This window comes from Megascapheus bottae, chromosome 12 (assembly GCF_031878675.1).
Source record: "Megascapheus bottae isolate mThoBot1 chromosome 12, mThoBot2.hap1, whole genome shotgun sequence".
Classification (NCBI taxonomy): Eukaryota; Metazoa; Chordata; class Mammalia; order Rodentia; family Geomyidae; genus Megascapheus; species Megascapheus bottae.
The window spans coordinates 25,262,754-25,286,984 of record NC_143520.1 but is presented as its reverse complement, the minus strand read 5'-3'; the positions used below and the strand labels follow the sequence as shown (position 1 = coordinate 25,286,984).

General features: G+C 34.5%; 1 protein-coding gene across 3 annotated transcripts in view; it reads left to right on the top strand.

The window, feature by feature from the left end:
* Galnt13 (polypeptide N-acetylgalactosaminyltransferase 13) overlaps positions 1 to 24,231 on the top strand; it is a 497,787-nt gene that overhangs the window by 61,639 nt on the left and 411,917 nt on the right. For 2 of the 3 annotated variants that reach the window (XM_090342814.1, XM_090342813.1), the window contains exon 3: positions 7,760 to 8,005. In XM_090342814.1, coding sequence (XP_090198940.1) covers positions 7,864 to 8,005 — 142 coding nt within the window. In that variant the 5' untranslated portion in view covers positions 7,760 to 7,863. Of the gene's footprint in view, positions 1 to 7,759; positions 8,006 to 24,231 lie in introns of those variants that run through there. The other variant, XM_090342815.1, reaches the window with a different exon arrangement.

The following is a 24,231-nucleotide window of genomic DNA, read 5'->3' as shown; positions in this document are numbered from 1 at the left end:
ACTCATATGGACACAGGTCTTCTCAGCTTAGAATTTGTTATCAAAGTTGATCCGAATATCACTTCATTGATTCGTTTAGGCATATGCCATGCATAGATGCAGCTTTATTCAGGAAGGCTACATGATAATTTTGCTTGGTTCTGATGACAGATAGAAGTGACAAAGAAAACATCACTTCATTATATTCCCCTCTTGTATCTCTGGCATACAGTATTTTTCCCCAGAGACCATGGTTGCTGCTCTCCTTTCATGTTCATGAAAATTTAGTGATGTTAGTAGAGACACATTTTCCCCCCATTCATCTGCTATTCTGACTCATACATTTCATATGGAAATATTAAGTGTGATTGTTATACAATCCCCAGGCTACATTCAAGTCATTGCATTGCACACTTTAAATGGCTAAACCATATGGTATCAATTGTATCTCAGTAAAGCATGCTCTCAAATTTCAAGGTGGTGTTGATGGCTTGGTGTTTAGTGATAGTGGCAAAATAGGTTTAAAAAACAGGTCAAATCTGAAATTATAGCCAACAGAATTTTCACAATATCTAAAACAGGATGTATATGAAAAAAAAATCTTCAGAAAGGAGTACAAGGCATTTTTTTGCTAAAGCAGTCACACACCCCTATAGAATTGTGTAAGGTAATTATTGAAAAAAGACCCTTGATTTTGACTATGACCACACTACTTAAGGCTTTGATAAAGTGATAGAAGGTGAAGTCTATTGGAAATAAGAAAGAATGGGAAAAAAGAATATTCAAACATTGGTTATACATATTTCTAATCATTAAAGGTAGGCAGATGAATATAGTGATCACTGAAGAAATATGTGGGGCCTAATTGAGATTTTATCAATATACTATTTTAATAATGATGGAATAACATAGTAGAAACAAACTGATGCAGAAAAGACAAGAGCATCATAAATATTCTAGCATGTGTGAAAGCAGAGGATTTAATAATTTTTAGAGGGATTCTTACTCATTGAAGGGTTTTACTTGTAGGTTTGAGAATTATAGTAATAGGAATAAGTAAGTTGGTACATTCATCTTGACAATGTGCAAAATTTCCTTCTGATGATTTGACTATTTTCTGCTAATATAGAAACAAAGTGGCATGAGCCATTAGTTAAAAACAAAGTAAAATATAGAGATGACAGTAGGAAGAAGGCAAACAATAGGGAAATAAATTGAGGGTTAGAGATTTATTTGAGTTTGACAGTCTACTGTGGTATGGACCCAGATTTAAAATGATAGCCTATTCTTGGAGTTTCTTTCCAGCCATGTTAATTAGCATAGTAGTTAGCATTACAAAGTGTTACAGACTGTGTCGCTTAAATAACAAATTTTTTTGTTTTTCTCTTATAGACCAAGAGTTAGAAGTTCAAAATCACCTTTGTTTTTATTTTTTTTGTGTGAGTGTATGGCTTGTAAATTGTCTATTTTATTCTTGTATCTTCTGTCTGTTGTTTTTTTCTCACTCTCTCCTTTTTCTCCTCCCACCCCTAAACTCTGTGTGTGTGTGTGTGTGTGTGTGTGTGTGTGTGTGTGTGTGTGTGTGTGTGTGTGTGTGTGTGTGTATCAGTACTAGGGCTTGAACTCAGGGTCTGGGTGATGTACCCAAGCTTTTGTGTTTAAAGCTGGCAAGTTTGCACTTGAGCCACAGCTCCAATTCTTACTTTTGGCTATTTTTATTCATATTAAGAGGTTTTCAGGGCCAGAATGTGGACTAATGGCAGAGTGCTTGCTATCATGCACAAAGCTCTGGATTTGATTCCTTGATATCACATACACAGAAAAGGCTGGAAGTGATGGTGCTGTGGCTCAAGTGGTAGAGCAGAAGCTTTGAAAAATTCAAGGATTTGAATTCAAGCTACAGGACTGGAAAAACATTACCCAGGACTTGAGTACTTAAGTACTTTCCTCTGGGCTATCTTTGAACCAGATGTGAGCCTTCCTAGTAGCTAAGATTATAAGTATAAGCCAACAGAGTCTGGTTTAATCTCCTCTTTAAATTTCACTAATCATATTGGGTAGTAGCCATCAAGATGCCTCAGTTACCTTAACTCTACCTTTTTAAGGACATAGTTTTCAGACATAGTGATGCCCTAAAATACTATAGGTTAAGACTTCAGCATGAATTTGTATAGGAAGGATTGGAGAGAATAAGAGCAATTCACCTCCTAGTGATAATGTTACAGATCTCAGAAATATATTGGTGTAAAAAGAGCATATGTAAGTAAGCATATTGAATCCTATACACATTTATATTACTTGTTAATATGGGATAAGTAGTAAACAAAAATTAATTTTGAATGTCGTGGATAAGTGCTTAGAAAGGTAATAAGGAGATATGGAGATGGAATAGGGATGTATGATATTTTGTATCATTTGGCAAGACAAATTAACAGGGATCATTGAATATTTTACTGCTCAGAATTTTTGTATTCATGCCCTAAGTTAAGTTATTAACTACATATTTAAGAAACATCTTGGGAACCCACTGCCTGCATAAAGATCCAAAAGTTATTCAGTAGAATCTCCTTATCTTTTGTAATTTCTTTGTTTAATCAAAAGTTAAGTATTTCAGGGATTCATATGGTGTTTACATACACATTAAAGGAAGTATAACTGACATGGAGATAAAAGCATAATTCAAAGTGCACAGTGCAATGCAATTTAGCAATGATAAAACCCTGTGTAACTCTCACTCCTTTAGAAATCTCATCCATCAAATGTATCTTCCTTGGTATGTTTTTATGTTGAATGAAATGTTAGGAATATTTGCCTTTTCCTTAATTTAAATGCAAGTTATGGCATATCTATCTGATATAGTTATCTATCATCTATGTATTCATTTGCATGTATATATACATATTTATATATCTATGTATACAGGCATATATACATATATACCTTGATTCCTTATATAGATGTTAATTTTTAATCTTCCATCATCTCCAAGGTCAGCCTTTCAATCAGTCAGACCTAAAACTAAATCTGGGTATTTGTTCCAAGCCTACTCAGTAGATTTTATCTATCTATCTATCTGTCTGTCTGTCTGTCTGTCTGTCTGTCTGTCTATCTATCTAGAAACTCAGCCAAATTGTCTGGCCCTCACTCACAGAAAGCTACCATAATACTGATGCTAGTCAAAATGCTGAAAGTTTGCTTGGTGCTAAAACTTCCTGAAGCCCTTTCAGCAATCTTATAACAGTTTTCAGGATCCTTTGGCATCCTCAAGAAAAGCCTCATAAAATAGATTAAATAAATCTGCAAACATTATGCAATTTGGTGCTAAAGAGAATATATGGCTCCAGATAAAAATGTCTAGTAATAACTAAGCTCAAGTCTTTGGGGGAAGTAATAACTTTCTAATTTGAACAACAACAACAACAAAATACAAATATGAGAAACCCTAAAGAAAGTTGTTTTTCTTCTTACATTAATAAGATAGCAACCTCCTGAACTTTTCCTAGATTTTATGATTATATTTGAAATTGAATGTTAATTAAGATAAGAAAACTGATACATATTTTAAGTGAAAATACTGTAATAGCACATAGAGCATATGGCTCATATCATTGATATCAACAAGAAGAAAGAGAACACTCCAACTAGCAATTTATCTCCAGATATTTTTCCATCTCTTAAAGTTTCCCTATCTAGAGAAATATTTTAACAAGGCATATATTTAATGAAGTCTTATATAGATTGTATATGTATATTGAAAAAAGCATATGAACAACCACTAATAATTTAAAAGGGGGGCAAGAGTTGGGTGCAGGTTGCTTATATTTGTATTCGTAGCCCCTCAAGAGGCTGGAATATGAGAATGGAAGATCAAAGCTAGATTGAATTGAAAGGCCCATGAGACTCTTATCTCCAATTAAGTAGCACCTGCCACACCAAGCTGGAATTGGAACTGTGGCTCATGTGGCACAGCACTAGCATTGGACAACAAAGCTAAAACAGTGTCCAGACCCTGAGTTCAAGTCTCGGGACAGGCACACACACACACACACACACACACACACACACACACCCATACACACACAGAAATAAATCAGAAAAACAAAACAAGAAAGGGAAGGGAAGGGAGAAGAATTAAGAAGTTTAATAGGAATGGAGATAATTTTTAAACATATTGTAAATGAAACCACTCTGTACAATTAATTTGTATAGTTAACTTTTAAATGTACATATTTCCTGGCTTAGATTATACACCTATAACCACAGCACTCTGCCAACTGAGAAAGAATAATCATGTGTATGAGTTTATTACAGGCTACATAGTGACATCATCACTATAGATCAAAACCTAAACATAACATAAAAATCGAAATAACTGTTGAAAAAAAAAAGAATGTTGGTTCTGAACTGAGGGCCTGGACACTGTCCTTGAACTTTTTTACTCAAGGCTAGTGTTCTGTCCCTTGAGCCACAGGTATACTTCTGCCTTTTTAAAAATTGATTAATTAGATATAAAAGAGACTCAAGACTTTCGTGGAAGACTGGTTTCAAAGGGTATTCCTCAGGTCTCATTTGCTAGCATTACAGGAATGAACCTCTGCCTCTCGTTCCTCCCATGAAAATATTTTTGAAACTGTAAGCAAAGTGGTTGTAGTAGCAAGTAGAGGATCCTATAGTTTAGGTAAGTTAGCCATGCTCTAGTTTGACAAGCCAGGAGTATTGCAGAAGCTGGATTTGTTTTTTTGGCTGCCTGAGAAATAGAACCATATTTACAAATGAATAGCTTATTGGAATAAAAACACAATAGAGATGCTGATTTTCTTAAATAAACCAGACCCCCAAACTGTGCTTATGTTGGATAGTTTCCATGTATTCTGAACCATCTTTCTTCTCTATCACATTTGTTCCTCAAAAAAAGAGGCAGATTGCAACTTACAATGAGGTAATCACTTTACATGTACCAGGTGATAAGAGCTTTTTCAGTATTAAAACTGAGCCTTTTTTGAAGAAAGATGAAGTAGAATTAAACACCTCAGATATTCAAAGATAGACTCATTTTTGTAAGTAAATGAAAAATATGTATGCAGCAACAGTTTTGTCACATGGAATGGTTGTTAGAATTCTTTCAATGCTGTCCTATATCCATAGACTATAAAATTAGGACAATTTGGATAATGTTTAAAATGACAACAAAATGCAGTTTTGAGTTTATCTTAACTGAAGTTTAAATTAAATTCTCAATAACTTCAAATGTTTGACTCATTAGGAAATGATGTTAGCCATTTAAGTATTTATTATTAAGTCATTTTAGATTTCCTGTTATAAGGATATTCATATATTTTCTTTATTATTTTTAGCTTACTTGTAATGTTTTCTGAGATAGATAGGGTAAGACTTGGGCTGCTCATATCTCCAAGGGGGACCATTCAGTAGCAACTTTGCTTTGTATACTATTCTAATGAATTTTCCTTACTACAAAATAAAGAGATGAACTATATTTCCAGGGCAATTTTGTTGATGGATATATATATATATACATATATCAAAAGCTTATAAAAACATACATACAATTAATAGGTGATAGATACAATAGAATTTTCACTTGTTACTCAGGTTTTAACATCTAACAGTTTCAGTGTTTAGCAGTTATTTTCACAGAAAAGTGAAATGAAAATAAATTTGATAGTTAACATTCTACAGTTATTTTTCAAGGAAAAACCCAAAATATTTCATATATTTTTGGACACACATATATGATTTTCCTTTTGTGTACACATCCCCCCACACACACATGCCCAAATAAGGTAAATTTTATGCGCTTTTAAAATCTCTCTCTTGTAGTGATTTTTTGCTTGTTGGTTTGGATTTGAACTTTGCCTTGTTCTTACTAGGTCAGTACTCTGCCACTCTTAGTTCTCCATGCTTTTTGTATGTTTTCGGGTAGGATCCTGAATCTTTGCCAGAACCAGGGTTGGATACATGGTAATCTTTTGCCTCCTGTGTAGCCAGGGAACAGACTGTGTGCCCATAACAGTAATGAGTATTGTTTTTGTGCCAGTAGTAAAATTTAAATTCAGGACCTTATTCTCTTGATTGAATTTTTTTTTCCATGATACCACTTCAGTGGTACTTCCAGCTTTTGCAGATTAATTGGAGATAAGAGTCTCCCAGATTCCTCTGCCCAGGCAGGATTCAAACCTTGATCCTCAGGGCTCAACTTCCTTAAAAGCTAGGATTATCAATGTGAACCACCAGTAATTATTTTTAACTGCTACTTGTGAGAAGTTGGCCCACAAACTGGTTCTTAGTTTCAAAATATGTTGAAGGAATAGATAAGAATTTCTATTGAGGACATTTTCTGTATGGCAAGATGAAACAGTTATAGCTTATTTATTTCATTGACCTAAACTCTAAGAAGCAAAACAATGGAAATACTTATTTGTCTCTAGTAATAAAAGAAAGTTCAAAAATTGAATTTGTTACTAGTTCCCGCAGATTATTGCAGGTACCATTTTTAATGCTTTAAGATACAAAAACCAGCTATCATTCAAGAGATGTTACCCATTAAATCTTATTTTATATTTTTATTTTGAGACAAGCATTTCAAATATTTTTGTAATTAGTACTTTTCTTTGCTTAAATATCTTCTGAACAAATCCATACTATTTTAAAGGTAGCAAATTATGTGATTTTCCCTGATTAATTTACTTTAGAATAACTGGAAAATCAAGTCATGTTTGCTCAAGTTTATATAAGTAAAACAAATTTGTGTTTAATATTAACTCCATATTTATTTATAATATCTTAAAAATGTTTATGGTTATTTCTGTGCTCTTTATTTTTTTTTTGATGTGTTAAGTGAACTTGGAGCAAACCCTGCTACTTCAGTGATGCTCCAACTGTTGTTTTATGATTTCTAAATGTTATTTTTCGTTCAAGTCCTCATCTTTTCCTTTGCTTTGTCTGGGATAGAACTCAATTCTGTTGTCTGTGCCTCCTAAGTAGCTGTTTTTAAATATTCTTACTCTGGTTATTTTAAGTCATTTTACATAAGTATATTGTTCTCTTCTAATAAATTGTCTGGACACATGTGGTCTTTTCTAAAAATACATGTGTATATATGTGTGTGTATATGCATTTGTTTTGGATAATTTCTAGGCAAGCCAATGGAGTTTTAAAGTAATTAACTACTGATTTTTTTTATGTAACTGCTCTATTTTTTAAGAGAGGAACTTTTCTTTTTTTCTTTTGTATCTGGATCATTCTGTTCTTGATATTCTTTATATGGAGGCTCATATTTAATCCTCTTAAGCAATTCTTTCAAAAGACATTGTTATTCCTAATTCACAGATGAGGAAATGAAGCTTAGAGGATCTAGGCCCAGATCTTAGCCACCTTGAATTTCTGTGTCCCTTGTTGATTTCTAGTTCAGTATTATTACATTACTAGACTAACTATATAGGGTAAATTTTAACTCTACTATTTTACAACCCAGTGTTCTATATCATGATATAATCCAATGAAGAGATAACACTATTTGAAGAATTAAAATAGTTTCTCAGTAGTGTAGCACAGCACTTCTAGCTCCAGTATCAGATACTAGAATTATAGCCTTCTTGGTTGTAACAGGCTTCATTTTAGGAATATTTTAATATTAATAATGAGGATCTGAATGTTGACATATTTTGGAATATGAAGCAAGTCATATATTTTGTGCTCTGTTTCTTGCAAAAGTCCTAAGTTACAGTTAACATTTTTACGTAATGTTTCTTTTTTAATACAGTGGGATGTATCCTGCTTTTATCCTGGAGTTCAATTCTGTGGCTTGGATTTATCACGGTAGCTTTAGTCTTCGATCTGAGTGTTGACTAGAAATCAAGCAAAGACATGAGGAGATTTGTCTACTGCAAGGTGGTTCTAGCCACCTCTCTGATGTGGGTTCTTGTGGATGTCTTCCTACTCCTGTACTTCAGTGAGTGTAACAAGTGTGATGACAAGAAGGAGCGATCCCTGCTGCCTGCACTTAGGGGTGAGTACACATGGGACAAGTAGGTGGTTAAGCTTGACAAAATTCAAAACCTTAAGAGTAATTTTTGCCTTGCTGAGTTAGAAGAACATTTTGACAGATCTCTTAATATAAATTCAGCCATGAGAAAGCTATTTTCCTTTCTTTGGGCTTTTCCTCTTAGAAAAATAAGGACTAGCCATCCACTGATACCTATCAGTCACTATCATTCCAGTGTTTTGAGTGATCATGCAAATTGGACAGAAAATACGACCTAGGTTCCAGAAGCCAAAAGCCTTAGAAGAACAAGCACATACACGAATAAGAAAAGTCCTAAAATGGGGAAGGTGGGGGTTCAAGCACACAGTAAAGATTTCTAACTTTTAAAACAATATATATGAATAGAATAGACTAGTATATTTTTTAAATGTTATGTATTTAAAATAATATATAACTATATATTCATATTTGAGACTGGATTCAAGCTGAAGGCCACTGTTAGCAATGTGTTAAGAACAAAAGTACAATTTTAAATGTACTATACAGTCATTCTGTGTCAGTAATTCTTTCCCTTAGGGCTGCTTTAAATGTCTAGGAAAAAGTGAATTCTAAGGAAACATAATAATGGTGATTTACCGAGTAAAGGCATAGAGACTCATTTTCTCAAAAATGATTCCAAATAATTTTCTCTATGCTTCCCTTTTGATTGACATTGAGATCCAAAATGTATTTTGATTTTTCAAATATTTTTATCAATGGATTTCTAAACATCTCACGGGTACTCAAAATTAGTTTTATTATCATTGAAGTGACAGAGTCTCTGCTTGTTGCAAGTTTTCTGCATTTATCTGTGTACGTTTAAAACAAAAGATTCTGGTTGAAATGTTAATACCTTTCTGAAAAGTGAGCCTGTATTGACCTATATTATGAGTTGAGAGGTCATTTAATAAGTTATTATTAAGTGTGTGTGTGTGTGTGTATGTGTACACACGCACGTGCACGCACACTCATGCTTGGGTTAGTTCTTGGACTTGAAAGCAGGGTCTGAATGCAGTCTATGAATCTTTTGGCTCAAGGGTAGCCCTCTAACACCTGAGCCATAGCTCCACTTCTGGCTTTTTGGTGGTAAATTGGGGATGAGAGTCTCATGACTTTTCTTCTGGGGTTGTCTTTGAACTGCAGTCATAGGCTTCCTGCCTTGGCTGGCTTTGAGCCCACAGACTCAAATCTAAACCTCCTGAGTAGTTAGGGGTATAGGAGACAATGATTGGTGCCTGGCTGTAATATTCTTTTCATGTTACAGATATTTTGACATGTTTTTTGTCAGAACTCTAATAAATTTCATTAAAGTTGTATTATATGACTTAAGGAAACATGTAAGAATATATCTAAAAGTTAGTTGTTTTTTAAAAAAATATTTTTATTGTAATTAATAAAAGGGTTACATGATATTTGCCATATAGAAGGTGCATTAATTCATATACATTGATACCGTTTCACATGTCTTGGTCCCCATTACCCTCCTCCCCACCCCTCATCCTTGTTTTCTCCCCTTCCCTATCCAATTTCAAATAACCAAATATAAATATATCCAATATATCAGATAACAAAGTGAGATACTGTAACAATATGCTATAACCAAGGGACAACAAAAGAGATGAGAGATAACATAGTACACTAAGGACAACAATCATTCATTATATGGCTTTTGTTTCAATATCCTGGAGGTCCTTTCAATTAGCTTCATACTATATGGCCTTATGTATCAAGGATTTGCTCTATTGCAAATCTCTGCAAGTAGAGTTGTTTTTAAAAATAGTATTTTGGCCTGGGAGTTTGGCCTAGTGGTAGAGTGCTTGCCTAACATACACAAAGACCCGGGTTGATTCCTCGGTACCACATACATAGAAAAAGCAGGAAGTGGTGCTGTGGCTCAAGTGGTAGAGCAGTAACCTTGAGAAAGCCCAAGACCTTGCTCAGGCCATAAGTTAAAGCCCCAGGACTGGTGAAAAAAAGTAGTATTTTGGATAGCTTGCTCTTGTTCAGCCAGGGAAATGCTGTGTAACTTTATTTTCAAAACGGGTCTAACAATTTCATGATTTTTTAAAATTTTATGTGTTATTTAGCTCTGATACTCTATTTTGATCTGATGACTTCGCATTTGTTAGGCTGCATCACCTGAACCATACATATATTCTTTTCTGAGTTTGAAATTATGCCACGTGACCCAATAGGTGACTATTCATTCATTGTTTCCATGTTAGGTGAATTCATAGGTGCATGCCATCACAACTGGCTTATTTTGTTAACATTTTTCCTATGTTGGTTTTCAACCACCATCCTCCTTATCACCATCTCCTATGTGTCTGGGATTAATTATATGAGTCAGTATCCATTACCAAAATAGTGTTTAGAAACAATTCAGAGAAAGTATTTGGGTAGTGACTTACTTTTTTTTTTTTGCAAGTCCTGGTCTTGAACTCAGGGCCTGAGCACTGTCCTTGGACTTTCTCAAGGCTAGAGCTCTTCCATCTGAGACTCAGCACCACTTCTGGCTTTTTTCTATGTATGTGGTACCAAGGAATTGAACCTGGGTCTTGGTGAATACTAGGCAAGCACTCTACCACTAGGCCAAACTCCCGGCCCATGTGACTTACTTTTTATGTAAGTTTTACTTACTTTTTTCCCACAGTTTGTATACCTTATATGCATTTTATACCTTTAATCTACAATTATTCAAGTAATAGAACTGCATGAGCCCATCAATTTTTGATGAATGAACTTGAGATTGATTTCTGATCTTTGGTGAAAATCCAGAATAAATCAACTTTCTTCATTTCTGGAATCAGTTGAGTTGCAGCTTGGCTAAAAGTGGAAATATGTTTTAGTGTATAACATCCGTGTTCAATGATCAGTTTCTCATCTACTAAATGGAGTCATCCATCTAGATTGGTAACAAAACATGCTATACCCAGATTCAGCAAAGCTATGACAGTCTTTTCCACCAGCACCTAAAATGTAGTTTTCCTCATTTAGAACTTTAATGCTCAGTCTTAATCCCCAAATGTGAAATTTAATGATGCAAGTCAAATGTATTTTCCTAGTACTACAATTATAAAATTAAACTATGTTTCCTTTATTGGTAAGACTTATTGTATTACAAAAAGTATACATAGACTCCTGCAAACAATGTGGACAGGATAGCTTGTTTAGGAAAATAATAATAGGAAATTATTTTTCCTAGTTTCGGATGCTGGGTAGTCCCACACTAAGGCACTGTAGACATCATAATATCCGGAAGGGAATTTGGTTACAAAAGTCTATTTTCTCAGTAATTCACAAGGGTGAGAGGTGAGGAATGTCTGTAGAGAATTTGTTCCTTTTTTGCATGCAGGAAATTGGACCAAAGACTTTATGTGCTAGACAGATGTTCAATCACTGAGCTGTATTCCAGTCTTCTAGGGAATTTTTATAAGGGTACTAATACCATTTCTGAACTCTATCTTCATGACCTAATCACCTCATGGTGGCACCCCCATCCTAGCAAATGAACTACCTAGATATTAAGCAGTGCAACATAAGAACTTGAGAGTGAAAGACACACCAACACCTAGTCTTCTGCAATGTGGAAATAGAAAAATACAATAGTGATTGTCATTTCATTTTGTATTGTCACTTATTATTTCAGAATATTGCTGTAGAAATGTTTTGCTGCATATCTAAAATAGATTATTTATAAGTGGATGATGCAGTGGAGGGCACATTTGACTGAAAGTTTTTCTCATTACATCAGAGGTGGTCCTTTGGAGCTGAGCATTGATGGCTCATATTTGTAATCCTAGCTAATCAAGGTGCTGATATTTAAATGATTACAATTTAAAGCCAGTTAGACAAAAGCCCATGAGAGTCCATCTCTAAAATAACCAGCAAACCCAAGCACTGATTGCTCATGCCTAAAATCCTAGTTACTTAGGTGGCTGAGATTTGAGGATGATGGTTCAAAGCTAGCACAGGTAAATCTGTGAATCTCTTATCTCCAGTTAAGCACTAGGAAACCTGAAATGGCATTGTGACTCATGTATTAGAGTAGTAGTCTTGAATGTTAAATGTTCAGAGACAGCTTCCAAGCCTCAAATTTAAGCCCTATTACCAGAAAATATAAGCCAAACACCAACAAAAAGACTGGTTATAGGTATAATTAACATGGTAGAATGCAGCATGAGGCTGTGAGTCAAATGTAGATACATACACCAAAAATAGACAGAACATTGGTCTAAAGAAATTGAATCTTTAGGGCTTAACTGCCTAAGATTTTAGGATCTCTATATTGCTCAGTGTTTAGTTTTTAAGTATTCAATGCTGCTATGGAATATAAACTAATCTCAACGTATCTCCATTCTTTATTCATCAATTATTATTAAGTGCTGAATGCGTTACTTCTGTGGATAGGAGAATTCTACTGGTTTGGATTTAAAAAGACTCATTATAGGTTTCCCTCATTTGTTATAATCAGTAGAAACATTGGGTTCTCCTAGCAAAGATTTACAATAGAGTAAAACCTAGATACATAAGACCATATAGTATGACACTAAATGAAAGGACTCTAGGATATAGAAACAAATCTATATAATGAGTGATTGTTGTCCTTAATGTACTATGTTATCTCTCATCTCTTTTGCTCTCCCTTGGTTATCTCATATTGTTACAGTATTTTACCTTATCTCATGTATTGCATATATGCTTATTTGGTTATTTGAAATAGGACAGGGAAGGGGGGAAAACAAGATGAAGGGTGTAGGTGGGGGGAGGGAAATGGGGACCAAGACATGAGAAAGGGTATCAATGTATGTGAAGTAATGCACCTTCCATCTGGTGAATATAATGTAACCTTTCCATTAATTACAATAAAAATATATGAAGAAAAGACTCATTATAGGCAATAATAAGTAAACCTTTCCTTCTCCAAGTTTCTGTTTGTGTGTATATAGACACATGGCTATAAAAATTTATACATATACACATGCATACTTGTGTGTCACTTAACAAAGGGACATGTTTGTCAAGTGACATCACTGCTTTGTTAAACATTGTAGAGTGTGCTTAAAGAAAGCTCTCAATAGGCAATATCATAACATGCTACACCATCACATACTCTCTCCATTGTTGATACATATTTAGTTAAAAATAAATACATAAAATATGAAGTTAGAAATGAATGCTATATATTCAACATCCTAATGGATGAGTAAGAAAGATACTCTTAAAGGAGGAAACTTTTAGGAATATGACCACAGATGTGTGGTCATGTGGAAGTTGATATCTATGAAATAGGATTGGAAATAACTACAATGGAAATGCTAAAATTTTAGTGGAATAAGAAATATTCCCAAAGCATCTCTTAGAATACTTCGAAATAAGAAAACAACAGGGTAGAATTGTAACTATTGAAATGAAATGCTTTAAAATCAAGAGTAATTAAGACTATTATTAGCACAAAGACAACAAATTGGACAAATTATCCCAAGGAATAGAGTTAGATATTAGACTAGGTTCACACTTTTTGAACATTCAGTACATGACATGGAGGAACAGAGGATCAATGGAAAAAAGAATGGCTGCTCAGTGAATGAACTGAGGATAAAATGTGCCTTGTCTCCATATGGAAGAAGATGGGTAAGTCTTGTTACTAGGTGGCATATACATTGGGTGTATTATGGGCCTACGTTTAAAAACATAAATAAAACTATACAAAAAAGGAAAAATAGGCAACTATATATATGATATTGAACTTCTGAATAATACAGAACAAAAGACTAATCATTGACCACAAAAAACAATCAGTGACTATACTAAAGTTGGAAAAGTTCATTTTAATTTGTCTTTATAAAAAGTAAAAAGAGAAGCTACAAGTTATATTTCTCATATGTATTTAACATGTATACTATATATATGTGTGTGTGTATGTGTTTGTGTGTGTGTGTATAAATACATAGATGGCTATAAATACAAATCTACTATTATTACTTTTTAAAAAGCTCAAATAACACAGTGGAACATAAGAAATAGAGCATACAATATAGTTAAGAAGAGAAATATGGGAACTGAACTCCATCATAGTCAGGGAAAAGCATGCCAGGCTACATGTAGTTTATATCCACTTGGTTAACAACAATTAGTAATACCTATTGTCAAATCAGATGCAATTCTATCTTTTTGTGTTAGCACCAATAACAATTTAAGATTATCTCTAAACTACAGTATTCTGCTATGACTCAGTTTTCAGTCATATACCCAAATATTTCTTCCATTTATAGCTTGTTCATAGCATAACAGTGAAGTTTAAAATTAGCTAAGTGCTGGGGCTTACACCTGTAATCTCACATATTTAGGAGGCTGAGGATCACAGTTTAAAGCCATGTCAGGCAGGAAAGCTCACGAGACTCTTATCCACAACAGACCAAGAAAAAGATAGATGTTAAGCCGTGGCTCAAGTAGTACAGAGCCGACTATGAGCACTTAAAGCTCAAGGAAATTGCCTGGGCCCCAATTTCAAGTCTTAGTACTAAAACAAATAAAATGTTGAAAATTACCTATAGCTACAACATGAAACAAAATATTATCAATAGACATTGCATGTAATATATGCTATTTAAAATGAATAAACTTCAGAAACTTTTATACTTGGCAATACAACAATAATTTAAAGGTAGAAATTATGTGTAAAAATAAATTTAGTTTATAAAAGTTTAGCTTACAAATTCAAAATTGTAAAACTAAAAGTAACTGAAATATAAATATATATGTTAAAGAATGTTTAATAAAATTATGAAGGAGACTAGTTATGCATATACTTCTGCCCTTTATGCTCGGAGGAGACAGGAGAATTATATTCTGATGAAACTGTGTGTGTGTGTGTGTGTGTGTGTGTGTGTGTGTGTGTGCCATTCCTCAGGCTTGAACACAGGACTTAGTTCTTATCTTGTTTTTGTTTTTGTTTTTTGCTCAGAGCTAGCCCTCAACATCTGAGATACAGCTCTATTTCTTGCTTTTTGATGGTTAATTGGAAATAAGTATCTCATAGACTTTCCTGAGAAGGCTGTCTTTGAACTGTAGGCCTCAGATCTCAGCCTCCTGAGTAGCTAGGATTACAGGTGTGAGCCACTGGCACCACCCCTTGTGAAAATTTTGACTGGATATGTTTGTATTGAGAATGGATTTGAGGCTTCTGTTATTTTTTTTTAAATAACTGTAGGAACACATGTGGCATTGAATGAATTTAAAATACTGATAAGCCAGTGAACAAGTTTAAAAACAAGATGAAGCAGATTCAAATTTATGTTATGTGAGGATCAGTGTAAATATAATCTAGAGCTTGTATGTGATGCGAATGTATGTGCAGTAATGCACCTTCCATCTGGCGAATGGAATGTAGCCCTTCTATTAATTACAATAAAAAATATATGGAAAAAATAATCTAGAGCTTGGACTGAGGAAGAACCCCATTTTGCAGCATACTTGTTGGGGGCTGGGCCAGCACAGCATGTGTCTGGTATAGGAAGAGAGACATGCTCGGAGCCAATTAGTAGCAATGGGAAGGAACAGGTGCAGGTAAAGAGCTGTAACAGCAGAAGCTAGGTGCATAATAAGGACCAGAAGACACATAGAAAGGAGAATTATCAATATCAGGTTATATGTTTCTTACAGAACACTCTATACTGCAGTCTTGGGAGACAGGAATCAGGCTAGCAGGTAATTATTTGAATAGGATGGGTGCTTTATTTTACATGTTAGGCAACACATTGTAGTATTTTTTCAGAAATTGATGACATTATTAAGCTTCAACCATCATTCTAAATAAAACAATTATCTGGTCATTTTATTCAGAAATATTTTTCATTTTGTGTTTTTTTTATGTAGAATTAGAACTTAATTAGACGTTTGGTACTGAATCAGCATGATCATTTATACATCAATTACTGAATGACATTATAAAAATAGATGGTTACAGGAAGTTTGTGGAAGCTGTTGGACCTGTGCTAGCATTAGAATCACATGAGTTGCAGACATATCTCTTCTTTCATTTTGTGGAAGTTGGGAAAATACACGTTATGGGAACCTGTAAGCTCCTCTGTGCCATCTACTGACTCTTAAAAGTAAAGCACACTTAAGGGTATAGCTTCTGACTATCATAGAATACTAAGTGGTTTTACTCCCAAGTTGGAAGAGTTAGAATGGCTATTTGAAAGAATTTTGGTAGGCAAATAGTGCTCTGATGCACCTGCAAATAGTTTGGTGGCCATCTGAGAGTATGTGGTGGGTTTACATGGATACTCTGCCCAGATGGATCTTAGTCTTAGGCTCGCTTCTAAAGGCCATTTTGCTCTAGGAAGGGAATCAGTTTCTCTGAGCCTCACATGGTCCACGTATCCTTAAATGAATACAAATCATGATTTACCTGTAAAGCTAATGCTACTTCCCAATTAAACAAGTGTAGTTTTCTTTTCTTTCAGGAAAATAATGGAAAACAAACTATATTTGTGTCTAGCTTTTAATCAGTACCTAGATAATATGTAGTTTGAGATGAGACATGATAATATAGAAGTGATCAATAGGAAGACATCTGTGTAGAAACCATGTTGAGACATTAGGAAGGGTAGACGGGGGTACACAGTCTTCACTTAGAATTTGTGGGGGAGTGATTCCAGGATCATCCCACTCGTTGAATACCAAAGTCATCACAAGTGCAAATCCCTATTATGAAATAGGATACTATAAGTGTGTAACCCACATACATCTTCCTGTGTATTTTAAATCATCCCTATATTGCTTACAATATCTGACATAATAAAAACATTATGTAAATGATTGTTACACTATTTTTAGGGAATTATGACAAAAAAAGTATCTGTGAATCTTCATTTGAGAGGTAATTTATTTCTGAGTATTTTATATCTGCGATTATTTGAACCCATAGATGCATAACCACAGACATGGAGAGTCAACTCTATTGTAATTTCCTTACTTTATACTACATGTTGAACATACTTAATAGGAAATTAAATTTACTTCTGAAAAAAGGAAAAAATAGAAATTAAAATTTTCTCTCTAGTATTTAAAAAAAACAGTAATTGTATTAGTCAATAATATCAATAGCACCACAATCGGTATGTAATATTTTAGAATATCTATAAATGTCAACCAGTTTGATTCATCTAAAATAATCTGTGAGAAAAATCTGCATTATTTTAATTTCTACATGTGGAAGTTGAGGCAGAATGTACCTAAGGGAACCTTCCAGAATTTTAACAGCTAATATACAGGATTTGGTAGTTCTAAGTTCAGTCAGATACTTGCCATTAAGAAAATCTAGTTTGCAATGGATTCAAATTCAATTTGGTACCCATGTTGAAGTACATTCTCTGAAAGCTCAAAATAACTTTTTCTTCACTCTTTGAAATACTTAGATCATCCAAAATCTTCTGAGACGTAAGATGTGTAAACTTTGGCCAAGAAAATATTTACCAGGGATCATTCTTCTTAAAGATCTTTGGAAAACAATCATCACCTTGTATATTTTCAGGTTCTGTAAGTTAGTCTTGTCTACTTTTGTCCTTTACACATTCCAGATGCATCTTCACCTTTGAAGACATCAAGACAATGTGTAGCATTGTTGATCTATGTTCTCAGTTCAGTACTTTCATGTTTTCCTTGGTCCTGCTGTGGAAACATTCTGTTCCCTTCCATCAATCTAGGGAAACAAGTGTTTTATTCCCCTGGATTCCTGTTTACTTAGTTGCTTTCTGAATAGTCTTCTCACACACATGTACTAATTAATTAAGTAACCAGTGTTCATTGAGTTTGTAAGATCTCTGTTAAGTAATTCAATGAAGAATTCTTGTGAGGATAAGCTAAAACGTAGTGAATTAGTTTTATAAGAAACAGAAAATTTTCCCTATTTAAAAATATATATTTACAGTGAGCCTGGCATTGGTGCCTCATACCTGTAATCCTAGCTACTCAGGAGACTGAGATCTGAGGATTGCAATTTGAAGCCAGCTGGGATAGGGAAGGCCCCTAAGACTCATATCCAATTAACTACTAAAAAGCCAGAAGTGGAGCTGTGATTTAAGCTCCGGGATAGCACCAGGCCCTGTGTTCAAGCAGTAGCACACACACACACACATACACACACACACACACACACACACACACACACCCCACATATATGACTTCACTCTTTTTTTTTCAATTTACTTTCTTATTAGAATTTTCCATATATTTTCTTATAGTTATTTTTTAATTTTTTATTGTCAGGGTAATGTATAGAGGGATTACAGTTATATTTACCAGATAGTAGGTGCATTACTTCTCACACATTTTTACTTATGGCTTCACTCTTTATGTAGTCCAGTGCCTGGGACTTGAGTTTCCTGTGACCCTGCCCCCTGACTTACTAATATTCAGGTGGGACCAGCTCAGGCATCATTACACCATGCCATGTGTTTCCTGTATGCTCATGTCCTGTCTCCTAGTCCATGGGTCTACATGGTTTGTTGGTATTGCTTTTGTTCTTTCCTCTCTGGCTTTCATGGCTCTGTTTCCTAATGGTGTTACACATATTTGCTTGCTGCAGATCTTTGAGACAAGAGTCCACCTTCAGTTATTGCACTTTTAATAAGAATTCCAAAATTTAACCTTTCAAAAAGTGGCTTCTCTGGAACCAATCTAGATGTCCCTCAGTTGATGAATGGATCAACAAGATGTGGTATTTGTACACAATGGAATACTATGCTGCTGTCAGAAAGAATGACATCGCCCCATTTGTTAGTAAATGGAAAGACTTAGAAAAAATCATATTAAGTGAAGTAAGCCAGACTCAAAAGAACTTAGGCTCAATGGTTTCCCTCATTTGTCACAATCACTAGAAACCTTGGGCTCTCCTAGCAGAAATTTGCAATAGAGCAAAACCTTGATACAGAAGGCCATATAGTATGACGCTAATTGAAAGAACCTCTAGGATATAGAAACAAAACCCATATAATGAATGATTGTTGTACTTAAGGTACTATGTTGTCTCTCAGCTCTTTTGCTGTCCCTTGGTTATCTCATATTGTTACAGTATCTCACTTTGTTATCTGATATATTGGATATAATTGTATTTGAGGGCCAGGAGTTTGGCCTAGTGGTTAAAGTGCTTGCCTAGCATGCATGAAGACCCGAGTTCGATTCCTTGGTACCACATACATAGAAAAAAGCCAGAAGTGGTGCTGAGGCTCAAGTGGTAGAACTCTAGCCTTGAGAAAGTCCAAGGACAGTGCTCAGGCCCTGAGCTCAAGCCCATGACTGGCAAAAAAAAAATTGTATTTGGTTAGTTGAAATTGGATAGGGAAGGGGGAAAACAAGATGGGGATTGGGGAAGACAGTAATGGGGACCAAGACATGTAAAATGGTATCAATGTATGTGGATTAATGCACTTCTATCTGGCAAATATCATGTAACCCTTTTATTAATTACAATAAAAAATATCAAACAAAACAAAACAAACAAAAAAACACACACACAAAAAAAGTGGCTTCTCTATTTTCTCCTGGCTGGATTTGTATCTGATTTATAGTACAGCAACAAACAAAAACGACACCAAAAAATGTCAGTATTATAATTGCTTATATAGATGATGATGACCACTGGAACTTCCTTGTGATAATATGAAATAAATCACACATGCTGGATCAAATCAAATTAATGTCATATATCTATGATAATTTTCTATAAATTTTATATCACTTATGTTTAAAACAGGCCATATAACATTTTGGCCTCATATTTGATATTATTCTGATCTCTCATACTGTACCTTTAATTTACTCTGATCCCTCTGCCAGTCCATTGAGCCACAGAAATTTCATGTGCCTCACGCCCATAACTCTAGCTACTCAGGAGGCTGAGATCTGAAGATCTCAGTTCAAAGCCAGCCCAGGCTCTGAAGTCCTGTGAGACACTTATCTCTAATTTACTATCAGAAAATTGGAAGTGGTTCTGTGACTTAAGGGGTAGAGCTCAAGAGCCCAGGGACAGCTACCAGGCCCAGAGTTCAAACCCCATGACTCACAAATAAGTAAATAAATTCTAAAGATGAAATATTATATTTACTGTGTTGAGCACATTATACTCAGATCACTTCAAATAATTTTCAAAGTGGCATAAAGTACTATTATTATACTCTCTTAGAACAAGAACTTGAGATACAGAAAGTTGATTAAGATTTTCTAAATCACAGTTAAGAGGAATGAAAATATTCACAGCTTGTTTTTTAAACTTTTGAGTCCCTATGCTTTGAGCTACTGGAATATGGCAAGCCTTTCACTATAAGCAATGCAGTTTACACACTATCTGTAAAACATTCATATGAATGAAGATATGGTGGAGAGCTTTAACAGAGATGGCCACTGAATGTAAAAATGTAAAAACAAGTTACATTTAACATAATATAAGAGAAAAATATTTCTGCTAGGCCTACATTGTTTTATATTGATATTAGGAATTTTTCATTTATGGAATCTCTGCAGAATACTGATAAAAAGCAGTAACCTCTGGAAGCACACTTTTGAATCTTTGAAAAGATTATTAAAATTTAAAAACAGTACTTAAGTAGCTATTCTCTAAGAATAAAGGAGTAATTGTTGTTGATATTTTATTTATTATTCAAATGTGCTAGGATAGGTTTTCTGGAATTTTCAGTCGGATCACATTGAATATTTGCCTTCAAGAATCACACTGTCTTGTTGTGACATAAATAATTTCTTTACAAAATAGAAAGTGATACTGGCTGGAAGAGATACCACATTAACTGATGTGAGAATTAAGAGGTCTTGAGATAATTATTATGCAGTTTCATGAATTTCAGGAGAGAGGGGAATCATAGGAGGAAACCAAGTGACAGAAAAGAATCATTCTCATTTCAAAGACAAGTATGTAATAAATTACTAAGTCAGGTATTCAAACAGAAGCAGTCATAAAAGACAATTTCTAGATTTAGGTCCCCCAAATCCCAACAAACCAATCACTAAATGGGCAAGGGACCTAAACAGAGACCTATCAAAAAAGAGGTAAAATGGCAAAGAAATACATGAGAAAATGCTCATCATCCATGGTCATAAAGGAAATGCAAACAAAACAAAACAAAACAATCTTAATATACTGCTTACTCCAATCAGAATGGCCAATATTCTGAACTCAGACAACAAAAAATGCTGGGGGTTGAGAGGGATGTGAAGAAAGAGGAACCCTACTGCACTACTGGTGGAAATGTAAACTAGCACAACCACTCTGGAAGTCAGTTTCATGGTTCCTCAATAAAACTAAAAATAGGCCTTCCCTACAATCCAGCCATACCACTCTTATGCATCTACCCTGCGCATCATAATCCAGGATATTATAAGAACACCTGCACAATAATGTTCACCACTGTACTATTCACAAGACCCAAACCATGAAAACAACCCAGATGCCCCACTACAGATGAATGAATACAAAAAAATATGGTACCTATGTACAAATGGAATTCTACATAGCCACCAGACAAGATAAAACAATAGAAATCTCTGGGAAATGAATGGAAGGAATTCATGTTGAATGAGATAAGCCACAGCCAAAGGAACGAAAGGTGCATGGTCTCCTTGATATGTGAATGTTAGATCCAAACAATACAAGAGCAATGACTCAATACTTAGGTATTCAAGATCATTGATGTGATTTTGGAGATATATCTATAACTACATAGACATAAAATTTATGATGGGATATAGACTCTATAGACATAATGATCTGTAGATATAATGATCATAATGAACATAAATCAATATGTATCTATAACCTACAGAGACTCTGCTTAATTTTAATTATGTTCTTAAATTTATATGCTGGTGATTGCATATAGAGTCTCTCTTCTTGAATACTTGTTTTTGTTAAACATGACATTTGAAATATGATGTAAAAATTCAGTGTTTCTAAATGAAATGAAATCCAAGATATAGAAACAAAAGCCATATAATGAATTATTGTTGTCCTTAATGTACTATGTCATCTCTTTTGCTGTCCCTTGGTTATCACATATAGTTAAAGTAATTCACCTTGTTATCTGACATATCGTATATATGTGTATTTGGTTATTTGAAATTGGATAGGGAAGGGGGGGAAACAAGATGAGGGGCAGGGGTGGGAGGAGGGAAATGGAGACCAAGACATGAGAAATGGTATCAATGTATGTGAAGTAATGCACCTTCTATCTGGTGAATATAATGTAACCCTTCTATTAATTACAATAAAAATATATGAAAAAAATATATGGAATTAAAAAAGCAGTGTTAATAAAATCTTTTCATAAAAATTAATACATATATTTCTAATCATGATACATTAGTATTAATGTATCTACATTAGAGTCTTCATGAGCCAATAGCTTGGTGATGTTTCATATTTATTTATCTTGAGAGTGTGATTAGAAATATCATTGAGTAGCTTAAAGGTTTGAGCTGTGGTCTAACAGTTCAACAACTATTTTTCCAAATAAATTGCCAATACAAAAATGGAAGAGTGTGGGCTGGGAGTTTGGCCTAGTGGTTAAAGTGCTTGCCTAACATGCATGAAGACCCGGGTTCGATTCCTCGGTACCACATACATAGAAAAAAGCCGGAAGTGGTGCTGAGGCTCAAGTGGTAGAGCTCTAGCCTTGAGAAAAGTCCAAGGACAGTGCTCAGGCCCTGAGCTCAAGCCCAGGACTGGCAAAAAAAAAAATGGAAGAGTGTAAAAACTTGAAGAACCTGGGATGTTCTGGTTTATTTGACAACTGATGTAGTCATCTATCATCTCTATAAATGCAGCTATATATTTGTTATTCATGCAAAGGCAATAAATGTATTTTTTTCTTTAAAAAAATTAATACATATCAAAGTAGGTTTTAATTGACTTTAACTGTTAGGGGAAGGAGTTTTAAGTGTTCTCTGGGGATGATAGAGTCACTGAGGGTTTATGGGAAAGGAAGTAGATATTGATCATTCCCTGAACTTTAGGAGAATTCAATTACCCAGATAAGACAATTTTACCACAAATTTTAATCTGTCTTTATGTAGGACTTACCTACTAGATTTTATTTATTAATTAAAATCAAAATATATAATAACCAAAATGGAGCATTGCTGTTTAAATTGATTTCTTTGCAAAACATAAAAGAAAGATTTGTTTTCCATAAAATTTATTATGAATAAAAAATTGAATCTATATTTTTAAAGTAGATTCTTAAGTCAAAATTCATCAGAATATATTTATAAAATTTGCAATTTTCTATGTCAGTTATACCTCTAAAGCATTAAATACTAAAAGTCATTTTAGCTTCATATTAAGCAAATTCCTATGGTTTAGTAAACACCTGAGAACTTATTTGTTTCAGGGTTGGTGATAAGATAAACAAGACATGTTCTTGTTTTCATGGTCAGCAGGAGAGAAAGTAATTCCAACTTATATAAATGAAATATCATCATACAAATGTTATGCTATTACGAGAGGACAACATTGGACATAAAGATCCAAATATCATGAAGATGCTGCCTGTCCCTGAAGATGAGACTTTATTTTCAACTCTGTAAATAGTATAGATGTCTTAATAGATTTTTTTTTTGCCAGTCCTGGGCTTGAGCTCAGGGCCTGAACACTGTCCTTGGACTTTCTCAAGGCTAGAGCTCTACCACTTGAGCCTCAGCACCATTTCCGGCTTTTTTCTATGTATGTGGAACCTAGGAATCAAACCCAGGTCTTCGTGCATGCTAGGCAAGCACTTTAACCACTAGGCCAAACTCCCAGTCCTAGATTTTTTTTTGTACTTTCTCAAGGCTAGAGCTCTACCACTTGAGCCTCAGCACCACTTCTGGCATTTTTTTTTCTATATATGTGGTACCGAGGAATCAAACCTAGGTCTTTGTGCATGCTAGGCAAGCACTCTACTACTAGGCCAAACTCCGGGCCCATAGATTGGGTTTTAAACTACAAAATAACCCACCACTAAAAGGGGCATGAACACATCTAATTTCTACCAACTGGAAATCACTTTCATCAAAGGACTCTGTTGTAGTAGACACAACCCTCTAAAAAAGAAATGCTATTAGTTTTGTCATTGCTGCCCTCATCAATTGACAGTTCCTGCACTTAGAGTGATCTGCCACAGATTTCATGCTCATGACTTTAAAATATGAAAGAT